Consider the following 20,941-nt stretch of genomic DNA (forward strand, 5'->3'; position numbering starts at 1 on the left):
CAGAGGACTTGGGGCTGACTGAAGTCAGGTGTGGCCTGAGCTGTGGCCTTGGCAGGCGGCACATAAAGGCAGCCCCCTGGAAGGGGACAATTCAGTTTCAGGTCAGCGGGGCCCGGTTGGGGGACAGTTGGGTTTGGGTGGTGGCAGGGCGAGCTGAGGTCTGGAGGAGACGGAGGTGGCTTGCGCTTCCATGCGCCCAGGGCTTGGAGTCTGAGGACTTTGCACCACAGTGCTTCAGGGACAGGGAGTTGGCCCAGCTCCGGAAGAGCCGATTCTACCGAGCCTGGGTGGTGGGGGCGCCGGCCCAAATGGGATGGCATTTTATCTCCTGTCCTGGCTGCCCCCCACCCCCGGGGCTCTTTCTTGGTCCAGGGTCCCAGGTTGTGGCATTAATCAAGAGAGAGCCACAGCACGCTCTTCCGGGATTGGGGAGCTGCAAGAGGGAGCCATGGTGTATTCTAGGGCAGGGAAGTCGCCCAAAGGAGTCAGTGTGTCCCACGCCCTGGCCGGCATCCCGGGGGAGTTGCCAGAGCGTAGGGCCCGGCTTCACCTCGCTGCCGGGGATTCGCGGGCCTCCCAGGGCCTCAGGCGGCCAGTCCAGCACCCACACCCCTGCCCACAACCGCCAACATCCCTCCCAGGTCCTTCCCCTGTAGCCCCGCGCACCTCACTGCGCAGGCGCGCGGAAACCCCTCCAGGCCCGAGTGCGCAGCCGCACGCTGCCCGGAGAGCTCTCCAGCCCCGCCCCCGTTGTGCGCTTGTGGGCGGGATTGGCGGAGGCGGGGCATGCGTATTGGGTGGGGGGGGGGGGGGGCGAAGCCTGGCCTATAAAGGTGGCGGCGGGGCAGTGCGCCCGGCTCCTCTCGGCGGCGGCGGCGGCGGCGGCCCAGGCAGAGGAGTCCGCGGTGGTGGCGGCGGCAGCGGCGGCGCTGTTCCCCGCGCGGTCCGCGCAGTGGGGTCCGGGCTGCGTGTCTCGGGCGGCGGCGGCGGTGGCACTGCGGCCCCGGCCCGAGTCCGACCCCGGTGAGTGCGGCCCGGCGACGCTGGCCTGGCCCCGACCTGGTCTCGGGGATCGGGCCCCGCGGAGCCTCGGCGTCCGGGGCTCACGGCGCGCTGGCCGCAGCCACTCACGTTCTCCTTTGTCTGCTCCCGCCTGCAGGGTCCCCTACCCGGCCGCCCCCCGCCCACGGGCCGCTCCCCCGGGCCCGCCGTCCCCTCCCCCGCTGGCGGGGCCCGGACAGAAGATGGTGCAGAAGAAAACAGCCGAACTTCAGGGCTTCCACCGTTCGTTCAAGGTGAGGGCCGGGTGGGTTTGGGGTCGCCTGGGGCTGGACCACTCGAGTGGCCGGTGGGGGGCGCGTAGCCCCCACCCCCGGGATCCACCCGTGGCTGCTGCCCGCCCTCCCCGCCCGCCCGCCGTGTGTCTGGGGCTGCCCCAGCCGGGAGTGCGCTGGTGGGGGTGGTCAGCGGGCCACAGTCCAGTCCCCAGCGCCCTGGGGACTGTGAGGTCTTTCCTCTAGGAACCCCAAGCGCGGTCAGGGCCCCCAGGCCCTTGGGAGCACCTGGTTGTGTGTCCCCTGCAAACCCCTGTGCACTGCTAGGGAGCTCAGGCCGCAGTCCAGTCCTCAGCGCCTTGGACCTGTGGGTGTGTGGGGTCTTTCCTCCAGGAATCCGGGGTAGGACTGCAGGTCCCAGAAAGCCCTCCTAGGTGGTCCTTGGAATAAGGGAGTGAATTGGATGCCCCTCAGCCCTGCGCCTCCCAGACAGTCCGGGCCCAAGTGCTATTTCCTGTGGGAGCAGGAAGTTTCTGCGGTGGCCCCACGGCTGCAGTCTTGGTCTCAGATGAGCGAGTCTGGGGGGGGGCGGGCAGGTGCTGGGGAGGGGCCCCACGGGGCTGGCTCAGGGGACGCAGTGATGTCAACGGCCTCCCCACCCCACCAGCCGCGTTATGTAATGGCTTCCCTGGGCCTTCTTGGGCAGGGACCTGTTGCCCTGTAAAGAAGGCAGGACCTGGGTGTGTGTGGGCACGCGCACGCGCGGCGCACTTTCATGTGTTGTGTGTGTGTGTGTACACAGGCACTCCCAGAACCAGGGTGGGAGGAGCAAGCTGAGACTGTTTGGGTTAGAATTCCCAGGCCTGTCCAGCCACATCTTGGGCCAGCGTGCCCCACCCCTGCCCACACGCCTGTCATCCTCGCTTTACCCCCTGCCAGGGGAGCAACAGCCTTGGCAAGTCCAAGTGTCCGGGGCCGGGCTGAAGCGGGGGGTGGACCCGAGACGTCACCGGCAGTGGTCTGTTCCCTCCTGGGGCTGGGCATGAGCTAGGACAGGGTCAGTGTGAGGGGCCAGCACGGCAGCCAAAGCAAACTCGAACTTTCTGGATGATTCCAGCCGCCTCCTGCCAAGGCCTGCTGACTGGAGGCCTGAGGCCAGCCCCAGGCCCAGCCCGCCCACATTGCTTGGGACTGGAGGCTGCTCCCAGGTGGGACCATGGGAGTCCTGAGGAGTGGGAAGGACCCTGGCCAGGGAGCCTCAGCTATGAGAAGGTCCTCTCGGCCACTCTGGGACTCCCCTCCCGCCATGCTGAGCTTGCTTCTTGGGCTGGGCCTCGCCCTCCCGCCCCAGTCCAGCAGCAGCACTGCCGGGACCCTTTCTGCTGGGCGTCTCCCAACACACTTTCCCCATTTTCAGTTGGGAAATCGGAGCCTTGGAAAGAGATGTTTGCCCCGAGTCTCCCTGCAGGTGGAGACAAGGACACAGGAGCTGCTTTCATCAGGGGTGGCCAAGCCACCAAGGTGGAGGCTGGGACAGGCTTGTGGGGGTGGCGAGGGGACCCACAGGCCCCCTTGAGGGTCCTCGCACTGTTCCTCGGTCCGAGGAGGTACAGGCAGCTTCCTTCCATCACCCAGCCACAGACGTGGGTCAGGCCTGGGGCCGAGGTCACTAGACGGAGGTGAGCGGCTGCTGGCTGCTGGCCCTGAGCGCCGCCCCCCCCACCCCCGCCGCAGCCACCCCTATGTGGTTACCCTGGGGCCCCTCCTCCCAGGTAGAAGTAGTGACCTGGCCCCTCTCGAGACCTCTGGAGGAGCCCAAGGCAGGGTGCTGGTTTCTGGCGTTGGTGACTGTGTGCCTGCCTCCCCACGGAGGCCAGACCCCCACCGGGCAGGGCCAAGGGCCGGAGCACTCCCTTCTCCCGTCTGCCTGGCCTGGCCCGGCCCAGGCCTCCTCACAGCCCTGCACAGGGGGGTGGGGAGGCTGAGAGGCCTGCGCCTGTGTTTTCAGCCGCTCCCTCTGACCTCCGCCTGCCCCCTCTGCTGCCGGCCTGGCTTCCGGGCCTCCCGTTTGTAGGAATCTGGCCCAGCTCCTTCTGCCCTGGGCCCCTCGGTGTTTCTCTGGGGCTTTCCTGGAGTTCCTTCTCTGGATGATCCTCCTGCTGGAGCCCCGTCCCCAGTTGTCCTGAGGCCCCAGGGAGGGGCAGTGACCTGGCTCGGGTCACCCAGCATCAGCAGCACCACCGTGCACAGAGGCCCCCTCACCCACCTGAGGCCCCGGCCACCTAGTCGGCCAGGGTGCAGGGAGCTAAATTAGAACTATCTCCTGAAGGCCTCTGCTGGGCCTCAGTGTCCTGGCCTCAAAGGCCTCACATCTCAAGCCAGGGGCCATCCGTCCTCACTGTGGCCCATCTGCTGTGCAGAAGATTATTCCAGCAGCTCTCTGGGGCGGGTAAGACAAGGTTTCTCCAAGCCCCAGCTGCCTTCCTTCCCTGCTCAGGGTCTAGCACCCTTCCCCCGGTCCTGGGGACTAGCGGGTGACCTCCAGTGGGCCTCTCCCTGCAAGGCTGGTTTCTTAGCTGGGCATGGGGGCCTGTGAGTAGCTCTGTCCTGGTGGCAAAATGGGACAGTGCTGGCTGTGGCCCGGGCAGGGCTGGGCAGAGGGCGGTCCGCTGTCTACACCGTTGCAGCCGGAGGCCTTGGAGGCCCGTCCTATGAGCCACGGTCGGGCGACAGTGGGACCTCAGAGGGAGCAGCGCATGACCAGGAGGGCAGGGCCTCCCTGTTTCACAGAGGGAAGACTGAGGCCAGAAATTCAGGGCCTCGTGTTGGAGGCTGTGGGAAAGCAGGCAGGGCCACCCCTGCTGGGAACCCCGCCTAGAAGCCAGAAGCCGGTGACTCACCCCCTCCCACTGACCGCCTTGCTGTCTTTGATCCTCTGCAGCCCAGGGGGCCAGTTGGGCTGCGGAGGTTGTCCCGGGTGAGCCTCGAGGCCTGGCCTGGGCACCATAGTGACGCACGCCAGGCCCTCTTGCCTGCTCAGGGCCCCTCCCTGCAGCGCATCCCTTTCCTGGACACCCCGAGGGCCCTGGGGTTCGGGGGAAGAAGGACCATTTCCTTACAGTCAGGCAAAGCCAGGCTTTTGTCCCCCTGGACTTGTGGATGCAGACGCGGGGGCTGGGTCACTCTCTGGGCAGGCCCTGAGAGCCCTCCTCTCCTGTCCCCTGCAGGGGCAGAACCCTTTTGAGCTGGCCTTCTCCCTAGACCAGACCCACCTCGGGGAGACCGACTTCAGCCTGGAGCATCCCGCCCGCCCTGGTGAGGGCCGGAGAGGAAGGTGGCGGTGCGGGAGGGCCGGTGCGGGAGGGCAGCAGGGGCTGCCTGCTGAGCAGGGCGGGCCTCACCTCCGGGTCTCCTAGTGCAGATATGCCCGCCAGCCAGCCCATCGACATCCCAGACGCCAAGAAGAGGGGCAAGAAGAAAAAGCGGTGCCGGGCCACCGACAGCTTCTCGGGCCGGTTCGAAGGTCAGTGAGGACTACAGGTGGGGGTGTAGGGAGACGTGGCCAGCCCGGGGTGGCTCTCACCGCACCCCTGCTCCCCAGATGTCTACCAGCTGCAAGAAGACGTGCTCGGGGAGGGTGCCCACGCCCGAGTGCAGACCTGCGTCAACCTCATCACTAACCAGGAATACGCCGTCAAGGTGAGCACCAGCGCCCGGCCAGCTCCCTGCACCTCTCCCTGCAGCGCCTGGGCTCTGGCACTGGGTGGCGGGAGGGGGGAGCTGGCCTTTGAGCTCCCGGACCAGCAGCTGGGGGAAAACTAGTATCTAAAAATGGCCCCAGGGCCAGTGACTCAGGCCACCCCTGGGAATCTAGGTCAGCCTGCTCTGAGCCCCTGAGTCTGGGCAGGAAGTGACCATAAGGAGCCGCTCCCTACACAGGTGGCTGAGGACCTGGTGCCAGGGCGCCTGAGAGCTGGGGGCTTCGGTCAGAGTTGGCTCTTGCCTGCTGGGTCACCGCAGGCCACTCCTCAGCGACAAGCGGTTCTCTGTGTTGGTTACAAGGGTTAAAAGGCAATGCCGTACTTGGGGCCCAGGGAGGCTTGGCATCTGGGGAGACCAGGGTGTGGCCTCGAAACCTGTGTCTCTTGGCCAGGCAGTACGGCCCTGTGCTCTGAGAAACCGTCCAGTCTTCCCTGGTGACCCTGCATCCGGGTGGGGTGGGGTCACAGGAGGCTGGCAGACCAGGAATGAGGACCGGTGCTCCCCGGTGAGCGAGGCTGGCCAGAGCCCAGCGCTTTGGTAGAAGTCTGATGGCAAAAGTGGCCATCGTCCCTGCCCCGTGAGTTCCAGGTCGGGCGGCATGATGGTGCCAGAGAACTGGATGCTTAGCTTTGAGCGCTTTCTGCAAGACAGGCCACGCACTGAGTGTTTTCCCCTTAAGGACCGTCGGGCAGCCTGGCCTCCTGTGCCCCTTCGACAGTTCGGAACGAGGCTCTGAGGGGTTAGACAGCCTGAGTCAGACCTTGTTGGGCCTCCTGTAAGGTCATCCCTCTGCCCCGAGGGACTGCAGTTTCCTCCATGAGGTGGGGTCCTGGCCAGATTCCCAAGGGGTAGGATGAGGTTCTTCAGGAGGGCATGGCTGCTGGCATTGTGTCACGAGGCCCCGACATCTGGTTGGTCTGCCTCTCCAAGGCACGGGTGCGTTTGTCACCAGACAGGTGGGACAGCACGTAGGCTGGGCCCCGGCAGCACGCGGACACCATGCCTGCCTGTTGGGAGGGGCGAGCTGGTGGCACACCGTGTTCCCCTCCTCCAGGCCGGCGCGCTGGGCAGGGAACCCCGGGCCTGCCCCGCCTGCCCGGTGAGAGGGGCCTAACATCCAACCTGGGAAGACATTCCCAGTGGGTGCCCGGGGGCCGAGGTGGCCCGGAGAGAGCCAGCTGGCACCTTCTGCCCCCACTTCTGTGGGCGAAGGTGTCTTGGGGAGAATCCGGGAGGCAGGTGGGCCCAGAGCTCCCAGGTGGCGGCGGCATCGGGGGCAGAAGCTGGCTTCCGGAGGCTCTGGAGTCGTGGGGAGACTGTCCCTGTTGGTTGACGGGAGGGCCAATCTGGGCTGGCATGAAACAGGCCTGGGCTGAGGGGCCCGTGGCAGCTGCCCAGACTGTCACAGAACAGGGGAGGTGGGACTTGGCACCAAAGTGGGCAGGGACGGCTTGGCTGGCAGCCAGGCACCCCAGGGCCGCTCTAGTCCCCTGTGTGGTGTGGGAGTCCGCACAGTGGCCACCGGTCTCCCAGGCAGGGAGGGGATGCTGACACCCTGAAGGGGTATTTTGCAGGCGTCTCAGGCCCCAAACATGCCCCCGAGGCCTGTGGGGTCAGGAGCGGAACAGGCCCGCCTCCTCTTTCTGCCATTCTTGTCCAGCTTGTCTCTCCCCTGATGCCACTTGGGAAACATGTTGCAACCCCCACCCCCCTCCCCCTCCCCCCAGCCTCTGCTGACGCCATAGTTCTGACTTCTGGCAAATTCTGGGCCGCAAGAGGAGAGCTCTGCTTAGAACTTAAGGTCTAAGCTCGAATGGGGTCTCAGCTGTGGCGCAGGGCAGGTCTCTGGTGGGAGCCCCTTGGGCTTTGGGAGGGACTTTGGCTGACCCACTGCTCTGTCTCCTGCCCGCCCCTCCCCCCCCCCCCCCCACTTAGATCATCGAGAAGCAGCCTGGCCACATTCGGAGCAGGGTTTTCCGGGAGGTGGAGATGCTGTATCAGTGCCAGGGACACAGGTAATGTGACCCACCTTGCCACAGAACTGGGCCCTTAGCCATCTTTCCGTGTGTGAATGGGCCTGAATGCCTCCTCACCCCCAGCAAGCATTTGGGGAGCATCCAGTGTGCAGCAGAGGCCGTGCAGGGTGCACTGGGGAAGACCCAGCGTCAGGCAGGCAACCCAGAGTGGGCAAGGTGGAAGCAGGCCCGTGGCCCCGGTCCCAGCCTTCCTGTGCACAGGTGGGGGTGGAAAGGGTGGGCCCCTCCTGGGCTGGGCTGTGGGTGCACAGGGGCCTTAGGAAGCCTCCCTCCTCTCCTGCTTCTCCAACCCCCCACACCTCAGGAATGTTCTAGAGCTGATAGAGTTCTTTGAGGAGGAGGATCGCTTCTACCTGGTGTTTGAGAAGATGCGGGGCGGTATGTGGGGCCTGGGGGATGTTTGCAGCTGTGTCCTAATGGGCTGTGGGCTCGGCCACCAGGGAGGACTTTTCAGATGTGCTCGTCCTGCACATCAGAGGGGGCTTGTGGGGTCCGAGCTTCCTGTCCACATGGCAGCTCAGGGTTGAAGGCTCTGAACCCAGGGAGGCCAGAGTGGGCACTTCCCTGTCGGGTGGAAGTGGGCACTAGGCACTGGGCGGTGGCCTGGAGACACGGAAGTGATGTGTATGTGTTTTTCCTCCACCACGGCCTGGCCCCAGGCTCCATCCTGAGCCACATTCACAAGCGGCGGCACTTTAACGAGCTGGAGGCCAGCGTGGTCGTGCAGGACGTGGCCAGTGCCCTGGACTTCCTGCACAACAAAGGTGGGTGGTGGGGCTCCCTTGTTCCCTGGGATGTCCAGCTTCGCGCCCTGTCCAGCTGCTTGAGACTCCTAGAAAATGCCTCCACTCCCTCCACTGAGTCCCAGTTCTCACCGCAGGCATCGCCCACAGGGACCTAAAGCCAGAAAACATCCTCTGCGAGCATCCCAACCAGGTGAGGGGCGCCGGGGAACCGCCTTCCCTGCGCCAGGGCCCGGGCTGGGTTGGCCTGGACCGCCGCCCCCCCCCCCCCTTACCGCCTTTTCCCACCCTTCCTAGGTGTCCCCTGTGAAGATCTGCGACTTCGATCTGGGCAGCGGCATCAAACTCAACGGGGACTGCTCCCCGATCTCCACTCCGGAGCTGCTCACCCCGGTGAGGCGCCCAGGCAGCAGGCACGCAGCGACCCGCTGCCCCTGCCATTGCGTAACCTCGAGGTGCTGGCTGCTCGGCTGCCTAGCCCTTGGAACTGGTGCTTTTGCTTAGCAACAGCCACTGATTGGCCCGCAGAAAGTGGCGGGCGGGGCCACGGGCGGGAGGGGAGGGGCGGGCTCCCAGCACCTGCCGCTGATTGGGTGGCTGGGCGGGTGGGCACCTGCCACCTGTTGATTGGGCGGGTGTGAGGGCGGGGCCTGCCCCCAGCCCGTCTCTGATTGGCCAGGCTGGGCATCGGGCACCGCAGGCTCAGGTGACCCAGTGTTGGGCCTTCACGTGATGCCGGGAAGTCCCGGCCTGCTGCAGTCCCCTCCTCCCCTCCACGGGCCCTGACGCCTCGCCTCGTCCCGCCCGCAGTGCGGCTCAGCGGAGTACATGGCCCCCGAGGTGGTGGAGGCCTTCAGCGAGGAGGCCAGCATCTACGACAAACGCTGCGACCTCTGGAGCCTGGGTGTCATCCTCTACATCCTGCTCAGCGGCTACCCGCCTTTCGTGGGCCACTGCGGCAGCGACTGCGGCTGGGACCGCGGCGAGGCCTGCCCGGCCTGCCAGGTGCGCGCGCGCGCCCCGTCCCCTGTGCGCCCGGTGCATCGCAGGCCTGGTCTGTGCGCGCGTGCGCCCTGTCCCCCTTGTGCCAGTCTCTGAGCATGTGCGTCCCCCACCCCCAGCACCCCTCTGTGCCCTCCCCCAGGGCCTGCTTGCTGCCGAGATCCTGGCCTGTGATGCCTGATCCATCCACGGGGCAGTGCTGGCCTGGTGCTCCCGGGGTTACACAGACTCCTTGGTTTTATGGTCTAGGAGAGGAAGCATTTGGAGGTCAGGAATCTGCCGTCCGGCAGGACTAAGATTTAGGGTTTGGGATGATCACGTTGCAGCCTGGTGGCCTTCTGCTCCCATGAGCCCCGCTGCCCAGAGTTGCCTTTCTGCTGCTTGGCTTCTCTTGGGCAGAGTTCACTGAGCACTCTCCTGAGGCCAGGTCTCTAGTCCAGCCTCCTTTCCTCTCAGGCATCTGGCCCCCCAGAGCCCCCGGTCCCGCCAGCTGACCTCGGGGCCCCCACTGCAGCCCCTGCCCACCCCCCCTTGTGGTCCGGGGGCCAGCCGTTCAGGTCACGGGTTAGGCTGCATGGCTGGGTCTGGGGCCTACGGCAGCTTGTTACCGAGCAGCGTCATGATGTACCCCGTTGCGTCCAGGCCGGTGTGGATGTTGGGGTAAGTTGGCTGCAGCTGATTTCACCCCCTTGCCCCTCCCCCACAGAACATGCTGTTTGAGAGCATCCAGGAGGGCAAGTATGAGTTTCCCGAGAAGGATTGGGCCCACATCTCCTTTGCTGCCAAAGACCTCATCTCAAAGCTCCTCGTCCGCGACGCCAAGCAGAGGCTGAGCGCCGCCCAAGTCCTGCGGCACCCCTGGGTGCAGGGGGTGAGTGAGCCCTGCTGGGGACCTCCTGCCTCTGGCCCGCCTCCGATGGGCAAGGGAGGGACTTGGAGCAGGGGTATGAGCATCCCCGGGGAGGCCAGCATCGACACCCCCAGATGCAATGTGGGTCTGGGGCCCAGCCTTGGGGTCTGCAGGGGCCCAGCCTTGGGGTCTGCAGGGGCCCAGCCTTGGGGTCTGCAGGGGCCCCAGGCGCGGCAGTCAGACCCACCACCTGCTTCCAGCCGGGCGCCAGGAGTGCAGAAACCGCTTGAGCTTGTGCCCTGGAGGCATCGGGGCCCCTTCCCGCCTGGCACAGGGAGCAGGCTGAGGTCGTGCAGGTGTTAGGCAGGTGGCAAACCTCGGGCAGGGCCCGCCAACCCCAGTCCTGCTCCCTGTCCCCGCACCCGCAAGCCGGGAAGAGCCTGGCGTTTCTCTGGCCAGCGGTGCCCCGAGCCAGGCTGCCTGCCCAGAGCAGGGAGGGCCCACGGGCAGGAGTCTTAACCAGACGTTGGCACCGGGAGTCCACAGGAAGCAAAGGCTGGGGCCCTGGTGTTAAGGCCAGCCGGTGGAGGGGCTCCCGGCCCCTTCTGGGGCACCGGGAGACCTGTGGGGGCGGGGGAGGGGGCAGGGTGCGGGTCTAGAGAACCGCTCTGGGCTTCTGCCTTGCCCTCCCCCTGGCCTGGCTGGGCTCCAGCAAATACACCCCCCCTCACCTCGGTCGCTGCCAGCGGGGCCCCGGGAAGGCAGCCGGCCTCTGCTTTCAGCTCCGCCTCTCCCCTGTCCTTACAGTACGCTCCAGAGAACACCCTGCCCACACCCATGGTCCTGCAGAGGTGAGACCCATGGGGGGGGCGGGTCTCGGGCCCGAGAGCGGGGGGGACCCCAAGTCGGGGGTGGTTAATGTTAAGATGATTAAAGTGACAAGCCGTCTTTAAATCGGGGGGCTGGGAAAGCCATCTAAGCGCTTGGGTGTCCTCGTACCAGTGATGGTGATGGATTGGGCTCCTGGCGGGGGTCCTGGTCCCCCAGGGAGGCTGGGCATGCCTGGGGCCTGCAGCCCCTCCCCCCGAGGTACTGCACAGACTCTAGGGGTCCCAAGGGGATCGGGCCCCGGAGCTACCTTTCACCTCCTTGGTGACCGCCCCGTCTCCAGGAACAGCTGTGCCAAAGAGCTCACGTCATTTGCGGCTGAGGCCATCGCCATGAACCGGCAGCTGGCCCAGCGGGAGGAGGACGCGGCCGAGGAGGCGGAGCAGGGCCAGCCCGTGGTCGTCCGAGCTGCGCGCTGTCTGCGGCTGTCGCCGCCCTCCCAGAGCAGGCTGGCCCAGAGGCGACAGCGAGCCAGCCTGTCCGCGGCCCCCGTGGTCCTGGTGGGAGACCACGCGTGACCCCTCCCTCCCTCTGTACATAGGTCACTCCCCCCCTACCCCCCCATCAAATCTAAAAAGTTTTTTAAGCTATTGCCAGCCGGTGACCAGCAGGCTGCCCTCCCCTGGCTGGACTTCGAGGCGCTAAGCTCAGTTGGGGGGGCTCTTTTTATATGAGGTTTTTGCTGTTGGCTTTTCTTCTTTTTTCTGTCTCGCCCCCGTTTTTTTTTTTTTTTTCCCCCTTTAAAGGTGTTAAAAGCAAAGCAGGCACCTGGGGAGGAGGTTGGAGGGTGTGTCGCCGGGCTTGTCCCGTCCCAGCCCCAGATACGCACCTCTACTGTGAAGGGTCCCCACGCCCCACGCCCGCCCTGCCCAGATGTGACTCAGGAGAGGAGGGCACTTGTCGCCTTCCAGAGCTGGGGGCACAGAAGCGCACCCCTTCCCCAGCCCTCACAGTATTTGCAGGGACGGGCCACCCCCACGTCTCCCCGGGGTGACACAGCACCTCTTTAATCCCTCACCCTGAAGCACCCTGGTCGCTTGGTGGGGTGGGGGCTTCTCAGGTCTCCCTTGTGGCTGGAGGGGGCTTGGGTGCGGGCAGGTGGGAATCATGGCTGCCTGCCGGGCCCCGCCTCTGACTGACAATCGGGGCTCCCTCGAACCTTGACGTTAAGCTCTCGCCGCCCCCTCCCCTGCCCTCTCCAAGGGGGACCCTGCCCACCCAGGAGGGCAGTGCCAGAGGAAGTGGGAGGGGTTGGACAGGCGCCCGTCAGCCAACGTGGGGGTCCCTCAGACCCCCACCCTGGGCACCGGAGTGCCCTTTCTCAGGGCTCAGTCTGACCATGGCCACGTCCTGCCCCTCACCGTCACCCCTGGGTCTGGTGAGGAAGCTCTGTCACCACCCCCCCCCTTACTCCTCCTCAGAGCCAGGGCCCAGCCAGGGGTCCTGCTAAAGCCCCCCGCCCCCAAGGGCAGCGTTTCTGCATGCCCACCTTCAGGAACACGGCTACAGCTGCCACGGCCTCCTCCCAGGCACCCAGGAACCTCCGTGCCCGCCTCTACCCACCTTGGCGCCGGGGTCAGATGTTGAGTGACCGCCGGGCTTGGGGCAACTGACCCCCCTCTTCCCTCGGGTGGGAAACACTATGCAATACAGGCTTCCCTTTTCTCCATGTTTGTGTGCTTCTGCCGGGGGTGGGGGGGGTCTCTGCAGCCGCCCCCACCAGGGCAGCCTGGCCCTGGGGTCTGGGCGAGACTCCGCGGCAGGCCGGGCCTGGATCGCCCCCCCTGGCTTCTAGTTGTTCGTCCCGTTTTGTTCGTTTTTTAAAGACATCGGTTGACTTCCCTTCCCTGTTCTTGAATACTTGAATGTTGGGGGGCCTTGTGGGTTGGGGGAGCTCACATGCCGTTTCTGTGGCAGTCTCTGGTGGCCGGTGGGGACTGACTGCCCCTCCCGTCCCCCGCCCGCCTGGATCTGTGGACTGGCCTTTCCAAAGACCCCGGGGGGGGGGGGGGAGGGGGGAAGGCCGCCCCGCCCCCTGCTTCTCGCCCATCAGCGATTCTACGTTTTGCAACTGGGGATTCTGCCTTTTTGTAAAAAAAGAAATGCACCCCCCGCCTGCCGCGGGTGCCGTGGCCGTTTTAACTCTGGAAAGCTGAGCTGTGAGGAGCTTTTTTTTTTTTCCCCAAAGGTGGGGCAGCCACTTCCTCCCCGTCACACGGACCGTGTGGCCCAGAGGACTGTCAGAACCGCTACTGTGAACGGGCGCCCGGCCCCTGGCCCTGGGGGAAGGGAACGGCAACGTTTCAATGTTCAGATGTATAAAAAAGACAAAAAAAAAAAAAAAAAAAGAAACTCAAGTTTTTTAGAAGTGGGGGGGAAACATCAAGCACTTTAACTGCACCGCACCAGGTGAACCAATACAGCTCGTTTTCCTTACACCAACGTCAATGCCGGACTTTTGTATTGTTTTGTAAGGATTTAATAAAAGTCATAAAAACTTGGGGTCCTCGTCCTGGTTTTCTGTTGAGTGACGAGCAGCCCCAAACCATTTCTCGATTGTCGATCTCACTGATGCCGTTGGAGTCCGGGGTCTGGGCGGGCGCCGAGGGGGGTGGCCTGATGCTCGGGGGCCTGGGCCCTCGTCTGTCCGCGGCGGCTGCGGGCCCGGCTTCCTCCCGACGTGTGGGTGGCTCTGCCAGACTGAGAGGACAGCCAGGGTTGCCCGGACCGAAGCGGGAGCGGCCAGGCTGGCCTGCTCTTGGACGCCATCACGTCCCCGCATCCAAGGCCCGGCCCTCTGCTGTCCCGGGGCCGGGGGTGCGCAGAGGCGAGCAGCTTGGGGTGGTGGGGCTGCTACCTTTGGCCGATGCAGCCCAACGAAACCTGGTGATTCCAGCCTGTCCCGCGTGGCTGGCCCTCGGCCATCATGAAATTCTTGCTGCAAGCGGGCTTTTGTGCTGGATAGCCGGGGCTGACCAGATCCCGGCAGGGAGGCAGTGGACCAGGGAGGGCTTCCCGGAGGCAGGAGCCGGGGGGGGGGGGGGGGGGGGGGGGGGGGCGTCAGCCTGGGCTGCCACGTGCTCCGGCTCATCTGAGAAGCCAGGCGAGGTGATGAGGTAGCAGGGCGCATGAGCCACCCGGGGGACCTGCAGGTGACCTGGGCTCTGTGGGGCGGGGGGCCGGTCCCCGAGTGTGCCAGGCTCACTCCCTGGAGCTCTCGTGTCTGCTTCCCTCCCTGAGCGTCCTGTGTTCAGGATCCAGCCAGGGGGCAGGCGCTAGGATCGCCTGGGCCAGCGGAGGCTGGGGGTCACCCCTCCTGCCCGGGACCCGGGGCTCAGAAACACAGCCTGCCCCCCCTGGCATCCCCGAGCCTGGCCCCACCCCTGCTTTTGTTCAGCTCCCTCCTAGCCCTCCCCCGAGACCCCATGGCTGCCCTGCCCAGGACTGGACCGCCACCAGCCCCCTCCAGGGCCACCCCCCACCAAGTCCCTCCCTCGGCGCCTCTGGGCCCCTCCCCTGGCTCTGGCCCAGCCTGACATGTGGGTGGGTCGGAGCCCTGCCGACCCTCACCGATGCCCTCTCCCCGCCCCCTCCTGCCCCCTCCCTGCCGGGCGGCGTAGCTACAGCCTGTCCTACGAGTTGAGCTGCGTTTTCTTCCCAGCTGATCCCGCCCCTTCCACATCTCTCTCTCTCTCCCTCTCTCGCTCATGGAATGGCAGGAAACTGAGAGAGGAGGTGCCAGCCACGTCCGAGGCGCCAGGGAGGCGACGTCTGTGACCAGGGTCTCTGCGCTGCACGAGACGGTGGCTCGCGTTGCAGCCACGTGCGCGCAATGGGGGCTGGGCGGGCGCGTGGAGACCCTCATCTGCACAGTTTTCCTGTAAAGCTGAAGCTTTTTTAAAAAATAAATTTTACTTAAAAAAAAAAAAGTAGTGGGCGCCTGGGAGGCTCAGGTGGTTAAGCGTCTGACCTCGGCTCAGGTGATGATCTCACGGTTTGGGGTTCAAATCCCGCATCGGGCTCTGCGCTGACAGTTCAGAGCCTGCTTAGGATTCGCACGCTCTCTCTGCCCCTCCCCTGCTCATTCTCTCTTTCTCTCAAAATAAATACATAAAACCTGAAAAAAAATAAGCCAGGCGTGAAAGGCCACGCGGGGTGTGAGTCCACGTGTGTGAAACGTCCAGAACAAGCTCATCCACGGACAGGAAGGGGCCTCGTGGGGGCCGGGGCTGGGCACGGACAGAGGGTGACTGCTGATGGGGACAGTGTCTCCTTTTGGGGCAATGGAACTTTCTGGAATTAGGCAGCGGTGATGGTTGCACAACACGGTGAATGTACTACACAGCACCGATTTGTTCCGGAAACTTCACCTCCATTTAAGTTAAAAAGATGAGCAGAGCAAGTCTGTGTAGGGTGGGTTACATCGGGGAGTAATTTAGCTTCCCAAGGTGGGGGGCACACAGGCACCTCCCTCAGAGCTGGGGACTCCTGCAGGTTTTGTCCCTGTCGTTGTCACCAGTGCCCATGCCGAGCCCTCCATGTGCCCCCACCCCACCCCTCCCCACCCCCAGCTCGCCGGTCCTGCTGTTGGGCAAGGCCAGAACAGAACATTATGGAATCGAGTCAGACGTGAGGAAGAACCTGTCTGGATGGGGTAAGCCAGGGTGAGGGGGGCGGGGCACTGCGTTCCCAGGGCCTGGGACACCCCGCGAGGTGGGCCATCGGCCTTGCCCGTTTCCAGCACGCGGCTGCCTGCACACATGCCCTCGGTCACCCGGGCCTTTCACTCCTCCCCACGCGGGGCTCGGGGTTTATGGCAACCTCGGGAAGATGCTGTAGGGTTTCTGTCACGTCCATCATTTCCCCCATGAGGACTCAGTTTCCCCAAATGGAACGTGACGGTAATGGATCCAGCTCCCCCCGACTCAGTTTCCCTTTTGCGACCCCCTGTGAAGCAGCAGGAGGCGGGGACACCAACAAGGGTGGGGGAGGACGGGGTTCTTGCCCAGCGGCGCAGCCTTGGCTCGGGGGTCAGGACGCTCGAGCCCGAGGCCCTCGGGGAGAGCACCTGACCTGAAGCTGGCAAGTCCCCAGAACAGAGTCACAGACACACGGGCGGAGCACGGCTCTGTCAGTGTTCTATCAGCACGTTCCTGGCGGCACCTGAAGGTGCCAGGGCCGCCGAAGCTTGTGGGTCTAAGCCCTGGTCGCTCCTCACCCAAGGTCATCAGCTCGGTGACTCAGCCCTGCAAGTAGGAGCCAGGACCAAGGACAGGTGAGCGAGAGCCTCTCCTGGGCACAAAACCTTAGGGGCTCCAAACACGGGGTCCCCAGGATCTTCCAGAGACAATTGTAGATTCTGGCGTTCAAGCAGCACCCGGTTCCCCCAGAGGTAACATTTTGCAAAACTGTGTTACAATGTCGCAACCGACACCGACTTTGCTACAGCGCAGCTGGCCGCCGAGTCCCGATTTCCAGGTGTATCCGCGGGCTCCTGCCCTCCGCCCCGGGGCTGCAGCGAGAGCACCCTGATTAGCTCCAGGAACTCCCTCCCCTCTCTTCTCCTTTGGAAATAGAAATGCATCAGACTGGACTGTCGAGCTGGGGGCCTCTGACGGAACTTTCTGGAATGACGGACACGTTCTCCCTCTGAGCTGCCCAAGACAGCAGCCACCAGCCACGTGCGGCCGCTGAGTGAAATGTGGTCAATACACATGAGGAACTAAATGCTTTCATGTGTTTCTTCTTCTTTGGTTTCAATGTATGGAGCCTGGCAGGGCTGGTGGGTCTCCAGCTAGAAACCCTCCAGCGGGCCAAACCCTCCCTTTTCAGGCCTCTGCACTGTCTGGGCTTGGTCCCCAGTTCCTGCGTCCTCAGTCCGTACATCCTGAGCCCCGGGTACACAGTCGGCACTCGATAAATGCTGGTGGAGGGAGAGGTTGAATGAGTGAGGTCTCTGGACCGCCCCCCCCCCCCCATCTAAACTGACTGGGGCGCCTCCGTGTGAAGATTGGCTTGCCCTCCGGGGCCTCACTTTGCCCCATCTGGATAGTGGGGCAGGCGTGTCACGGACCAGGGCAGGGTGTGACCTGAATTCCATACCTTTATCCCTTGCTGGTGCGGTTCCTTGGGGGTTCACACCCTGTGATGGCCACCCAGGGTAACACACCCCACAGCAATGGGTGATATCCGGGGGTGTCCCCTGGACCCCCACCCTAGAGTGAAGGGCAGAGCAGGGGACAAAGACCCAGTGGGAACGGAGAGCTCCTGGCCCTGTATTTGGGGCCAGAGTGGGTATTCCAGGCATTGCAAGCAGGGAGGAGGACACAGTTTTCGGATGGGGAAACTGAGGCACGGAGAGGTCAAGTCACTTGCCTCCGTGCAAACAAGCAGCATGCACAGCTGGGGCCGCAGAGCCCTGAGAGCACACACTCCTTCCCTGTGTTTTACAGTGCGGCCTCCCCTGCCTGCCCGTGCCCCGTCTCTCTCTCTCTGTCTTGTCCCTCAGGACACCTCCCTCTCTCCCTCCTTTCTGCCTTTCCTTCTCTAATAAAAGCAGCAAATATTTGCGACATATCCAGAACTATTTTATTTCCCAGAATGAAAACACATAAAATATATTTGTTTAAAAAAATGTGTTAAGTGGGGGTGCCTGGCTGGCTCAGTCTGTTAAGCGTCCGACTCTTGGTTGAGGCTCAGGTCGTGATCTCACAGTTTTGTGAGTTCGAGCCCCGCATCAGGCTCTGTGCTGACAGCGCGGAGCCTGCTTGGGATTCTCTCTCTCTCCCTCCCCCTCTGCCCCTCCCCTGCTCGCTCTCTTTCGGTCTCTCTCAAAATAAACACTTAAAACATTTTTTAAAGAAGTTTTAAGTTAACTAAATGTAGACATTTATGGTGCCTGCCCTGGGGGGTGGTGGTAATGGTTTTCCTGATGCTTGGGTGGGGGGGGGTCGGGTGGGGGGTGGTCTCTGCCTGCAGCGAGTTCTCCCGACCCGACCGCTCTCCAGCCTGTCCAGCAGTGTCCTTCTGTCACCCGATGTCACCTGCAGGGCTGTCTCCCGGGCTTCTGCTGCTCCTGTCGGGTGGGTCCTGACCGGGTTGGGGGCAGGAGCCCGGGAGGGCTGGGGTTTCTCTGTGCATCCGGCAAGGAGAGTTTGGGAATCATCTGGGCGGGGGCAGGAGGTGAGAGCTTGAAGACAGGGAAGCGGAGGAGGATGGGGGCGTTTAGATGGGGTGCCCTGTGTCCCCACGTTTGCCAGAACACATGCAGTCGATCGCGTGGGGTTTCCCCGGAGGGCTGATAGGGGCTGGGTGATGCAGCTGGGGGGGGAGACCAGACTGGGGATCCACAGGGGCGTGTCCAAGACGGGACGACGCCCTCCCCCCCTCCCCCCGCCCCGGGGCTGCTGTGGGGACCGTCCAAAACCAAGACAGGGCAAAGGGACGTGCTCCAGCTCACGGCTGCATGACAAAGAATCCCAGAGCTCACGGCTCAAAACAACCATTTAATTTTCTCATGATTCTGTGGGCCGGGAATCTGGGAAGGGCTCAGCTGGACGGCTTGTCCCAGACCCAGAGGGACCGCCTCCAAGATGGCTCTTCGCTCACGTGTCTGGCTGCACCACTGTCGTGGCCTGTCTCTGTAGAGTGCTCGCCTTCCAGCACTTTCCGTGCACGGCACACATCTCTGGCATGGCTTCCGGAAGCCCAGGTGAGCCCAGGGAAGGGAAGCAGAAACTGCTAGGCTCGAGCTGGCACATCCTCTTGGGCAGACAGGTCGAGTCCCAGGGACGGAGGGAAGAGGTCCCCAGGCCCTCCCCCAGGTCAGGACCAAAGTCAACTGGTGCGTGTCTGCAGCCTCTGCCCCGCGGACGGACCCCGAACACGCGAGGCTCAGGGAGGGCCCCAGACACTAGAGGCCGCACGGGGTGAGTCCACGTGTGTGAAACGTCCAGAACAGGCTCATCCGGGGACAGGAAGGGGGCTCGCGGGGGGCTGGGGGAGGGGGTGGGGGCGGTGACTGATGGGGACGGGGCTGCTTTAGGGGTGATGGAAGGTTCTGGAATTGATTGTGGTGATGGGTATACACTATGTGGATACAAAAAACCTGAGTTGTGCACCTAAAAGGGGTGAATTGTAGATCAACAAAGCCACGGCGGGGGGGGGGGGGGGGGGACATAGGCACAGCGGCCACACGGTGGACACGACCTAAGCGTCCGTCCGTGGCTGAAGGACAAACACAGTGTGTCCATCCACACGCTGGAATGTGACCCAGCCTCAGGAAGGACATTTCTGGCCGGTGGGGCCTCTGACCCTTTCTCCCCACCCCTCCCCCAGGGTCTCCCCCCCCCCCCATTTCCAGCGGGCAGAGGGGGAGGGGACAGGATCGGGAGCATCTCACCCACCCGTGGAGTCACCGGCCTGGCGCTGGGCGCTCGGGGCCAGCCGGGTCTGGGGTGGGTGGTCTGCGGCGGGGGGGAGGGGCCAGGACGGGGCGGGGCGGGGGCGTGGCCAGCAGGCGGGACCCCACCCTGCCGTCTCCTTCGGCCCGCAGCTGGGGGCGGGGGGAGGCCCCCTTCTGGCCGCTTGATACTCAGTTTGCTAACCTCTCCTCCATCCATCCCCGGCCCTACTGTGGAGACCTCCTCGTCTAAGACGCCGTCCCCGCCTCGCCCTCTGCGGTGAAGGTCTGCGGAGCTCGTGGACTTGGCCTCCCGCTCGCTCCTGTGACCCGGGCCCCGCGTGGGACCCTCCCAAATGCTGCCCTGGGGAAAGGGACATTACAACCCTCAGGCCTCTGGTGCCTCGGCTGTTAACTGGGGGAGGGACGGGGAGGGACGCAAACCCCAGTGCCAGGTGTCACCAGTAAAGACTCGTGATGCAGGGGACTTTGGATTTTCCACGTCTTGGGAGAGATACGTCAAGGGGGGGTGGGGGGTGGAGGGAAGGAGTAGGATCCCAGTCACTGTGGTTCCTGAGGGCACCTCCTTCCTGAGAAGGGCGGAGTGCTTCCAGAACATTCCAGAATATTCCCGCTTGTATCCTCCTCCCTGGTCAACATTCCCGGAGTGCAACAGTCAGCCTGGAAGCTTGTAAAATGTGAGGTGGGCCGGCCCCTGGAGCGCGTGTGGCGTAGGGGACAGACTTTGCTCTGCAGTGTGGTCAACAAGTCGGTGCGTTTATCAGACCCGCCTCACTGAATCTCAGAGGCCCTTCTGCTTACTCGGAAAGCGCAGGCCCCAAACCTGGTTGTCCCCCTCGCTGCCTCTCCCGGGCCAGGTTTCCCAGAAGCACACAGCGAGACAGGCATGGGGGGGAGGCTTTCTTTGTTAGGGTTCCCTGGGAAGATCCAGTAGGGCGACGATTCTCAACAGGGGTAACCGCCCCCCACCCCGGACACTGGGCCACGTCTGGGGGCATCTCAGGGGTGTCACACTGGGGTGCCCCTGGCATGGAGCATGTGCTCGGCCCCCACAGCGACCAGGACGCTCCACAACTGAGAACCATCCAGGCTCCTGTGTTACCAGTGCCTGGGGGGGGGGGGGGGGGGGGAGCAGGAGCCAGAGGGGAAGGCAGGCGAGCAAAGCGGGGACAGCACAGGTGGCCCGAGGGGAGACAGGAGACCTATTTATTTATTTAAAAAAATTTTTTTAGCGTTTATTTATTTTGGAGACAGAGAGACACAGAGCATGAACGGGGGAGGGGCAGAGAGAGAGGGAGACACAGAATCGGAAACAGGCTCCAGGCTCCGAGCTGTCGGCACAGAGCCCGACGCGGGGCTCAAACTCACAGACCGCGTGATCGTGACCTGAGCTGAAGTCGGACGCTTAACCGACTGAGCCCCCCAGGCGCCCCAACAGGAGACCTATTTAAAACCCTGCCCTCCCTGTTGGGATGAGCACTGGGTGCTGTATGGAAACCGATTTGACAATAAATTTCATTAAAAAAAACAAACCCCTGCCCTCGAGGTCCCACCCAGGCCGCCTGCCGTGACTTGGGGGCCTGTTTGGTCCCTTTGCTCCAGGTGGGTCACAGGCCCCCAGGATAGCTCCCCACCACGCTCACGCTCTCATGTGGCCCCCACCCATGCAGAGGCAGGACAGGCCCGGGTGAGCCAGGCTCCGGGGGCGGCCAAGGAGTGGGGCTTCTGAGGGCCCGGTGGCCTCCGTCTGGCGCCTCTGGGGCCACTGGCTGGAGGGGGCTCGGGCATCTCTGTGCAGGTGCCCACGTGCAGGACCCATCAGTCCCCCTCCTGTCCCGACTTCCTGCAGAGACTAAACCCCTGCTCCTACAAACACTGCCTCCTGGCAGGTCCCCCGCGCTTCTGAGAGGAGTCGCTCAGCTTGTTTTCTGACCCACTGAACTTCCCGTAGGCGGGAGGCTAGA

The 20,941-nt window shown here is 64.0% G+C and overlaps 1 protein-coding gene across 2 annotated transcripts; it reads left to right on the forward strand.

The window, feature by feature from the left end:
• The first annotated feature begins 865 nt into the window (after positions 1 to 865).
• MKNK2 (MAPK interacting serine/threonine kinase 2) lies at positions 866 to 13,056 on the forward strand. Of its 2 annotated transcripts, XM_053220187.1 has the most exons (14): positions 866 to 1,023; positions 1,160 to 1,295; positions 4,502 to 4,589; positions 4,696 to 4,797; positions 4,876 to 4,973; positions 6,972 to 7,051; positions 7,377 to 7,450; positions 7,732 to 7,836; positions 7,953 to 8,008; positions 8,113 to 8,208; positions 8,626 to 8,820; positions 9,524 to 9,688; positions 10,475 to 10,518; positions 10,839 to 13,056. In XM_053220187.1, the coding sequence occupies exons 2-14, from the start codon at positions 1,245 to 1,247 to the stop codon at positions 11,071 to 11,073; spliced, it is 1,389 nt and encodes a 462-aa protein (XP_053076162.1). In that variant the 5' UTR covers positions 866 to 1,023; positions 1,160 to 1,244; the 3' UTR covers positions 11,074 to 13,056. The 2 variants fall into 2 exon arrangements, with proteins under 2 accessions (XP_053076162.1, XP_053076163.1); XM_053220188.1 differs by lacking the exon at positions 7,377 to 7,450 and having other exon boundaries at positions 4,691 to 4,797.
• The last annotated feature ends 7,885 nt before the right edge of the window (positions 13,057 to 20,941 follow it).

The sequence above is a fragment of the Acinonyx jubatus genome, chromosome A2, assembly GCF_027475565.1.
Source record: "Acinonyx jubatus isolate Ajub_Pintada_27869175 chromosome A2, VMU_Ajub_asm_v1.0, whole genome shotgun sequence".
NCBI classification, from domain to species: domain Eukaryota; kingdom Metazoa; phylum Chordata; class Mammalia; order Carnivora; family Felidae; genus Acinonyx; species Acinonyx jubatus.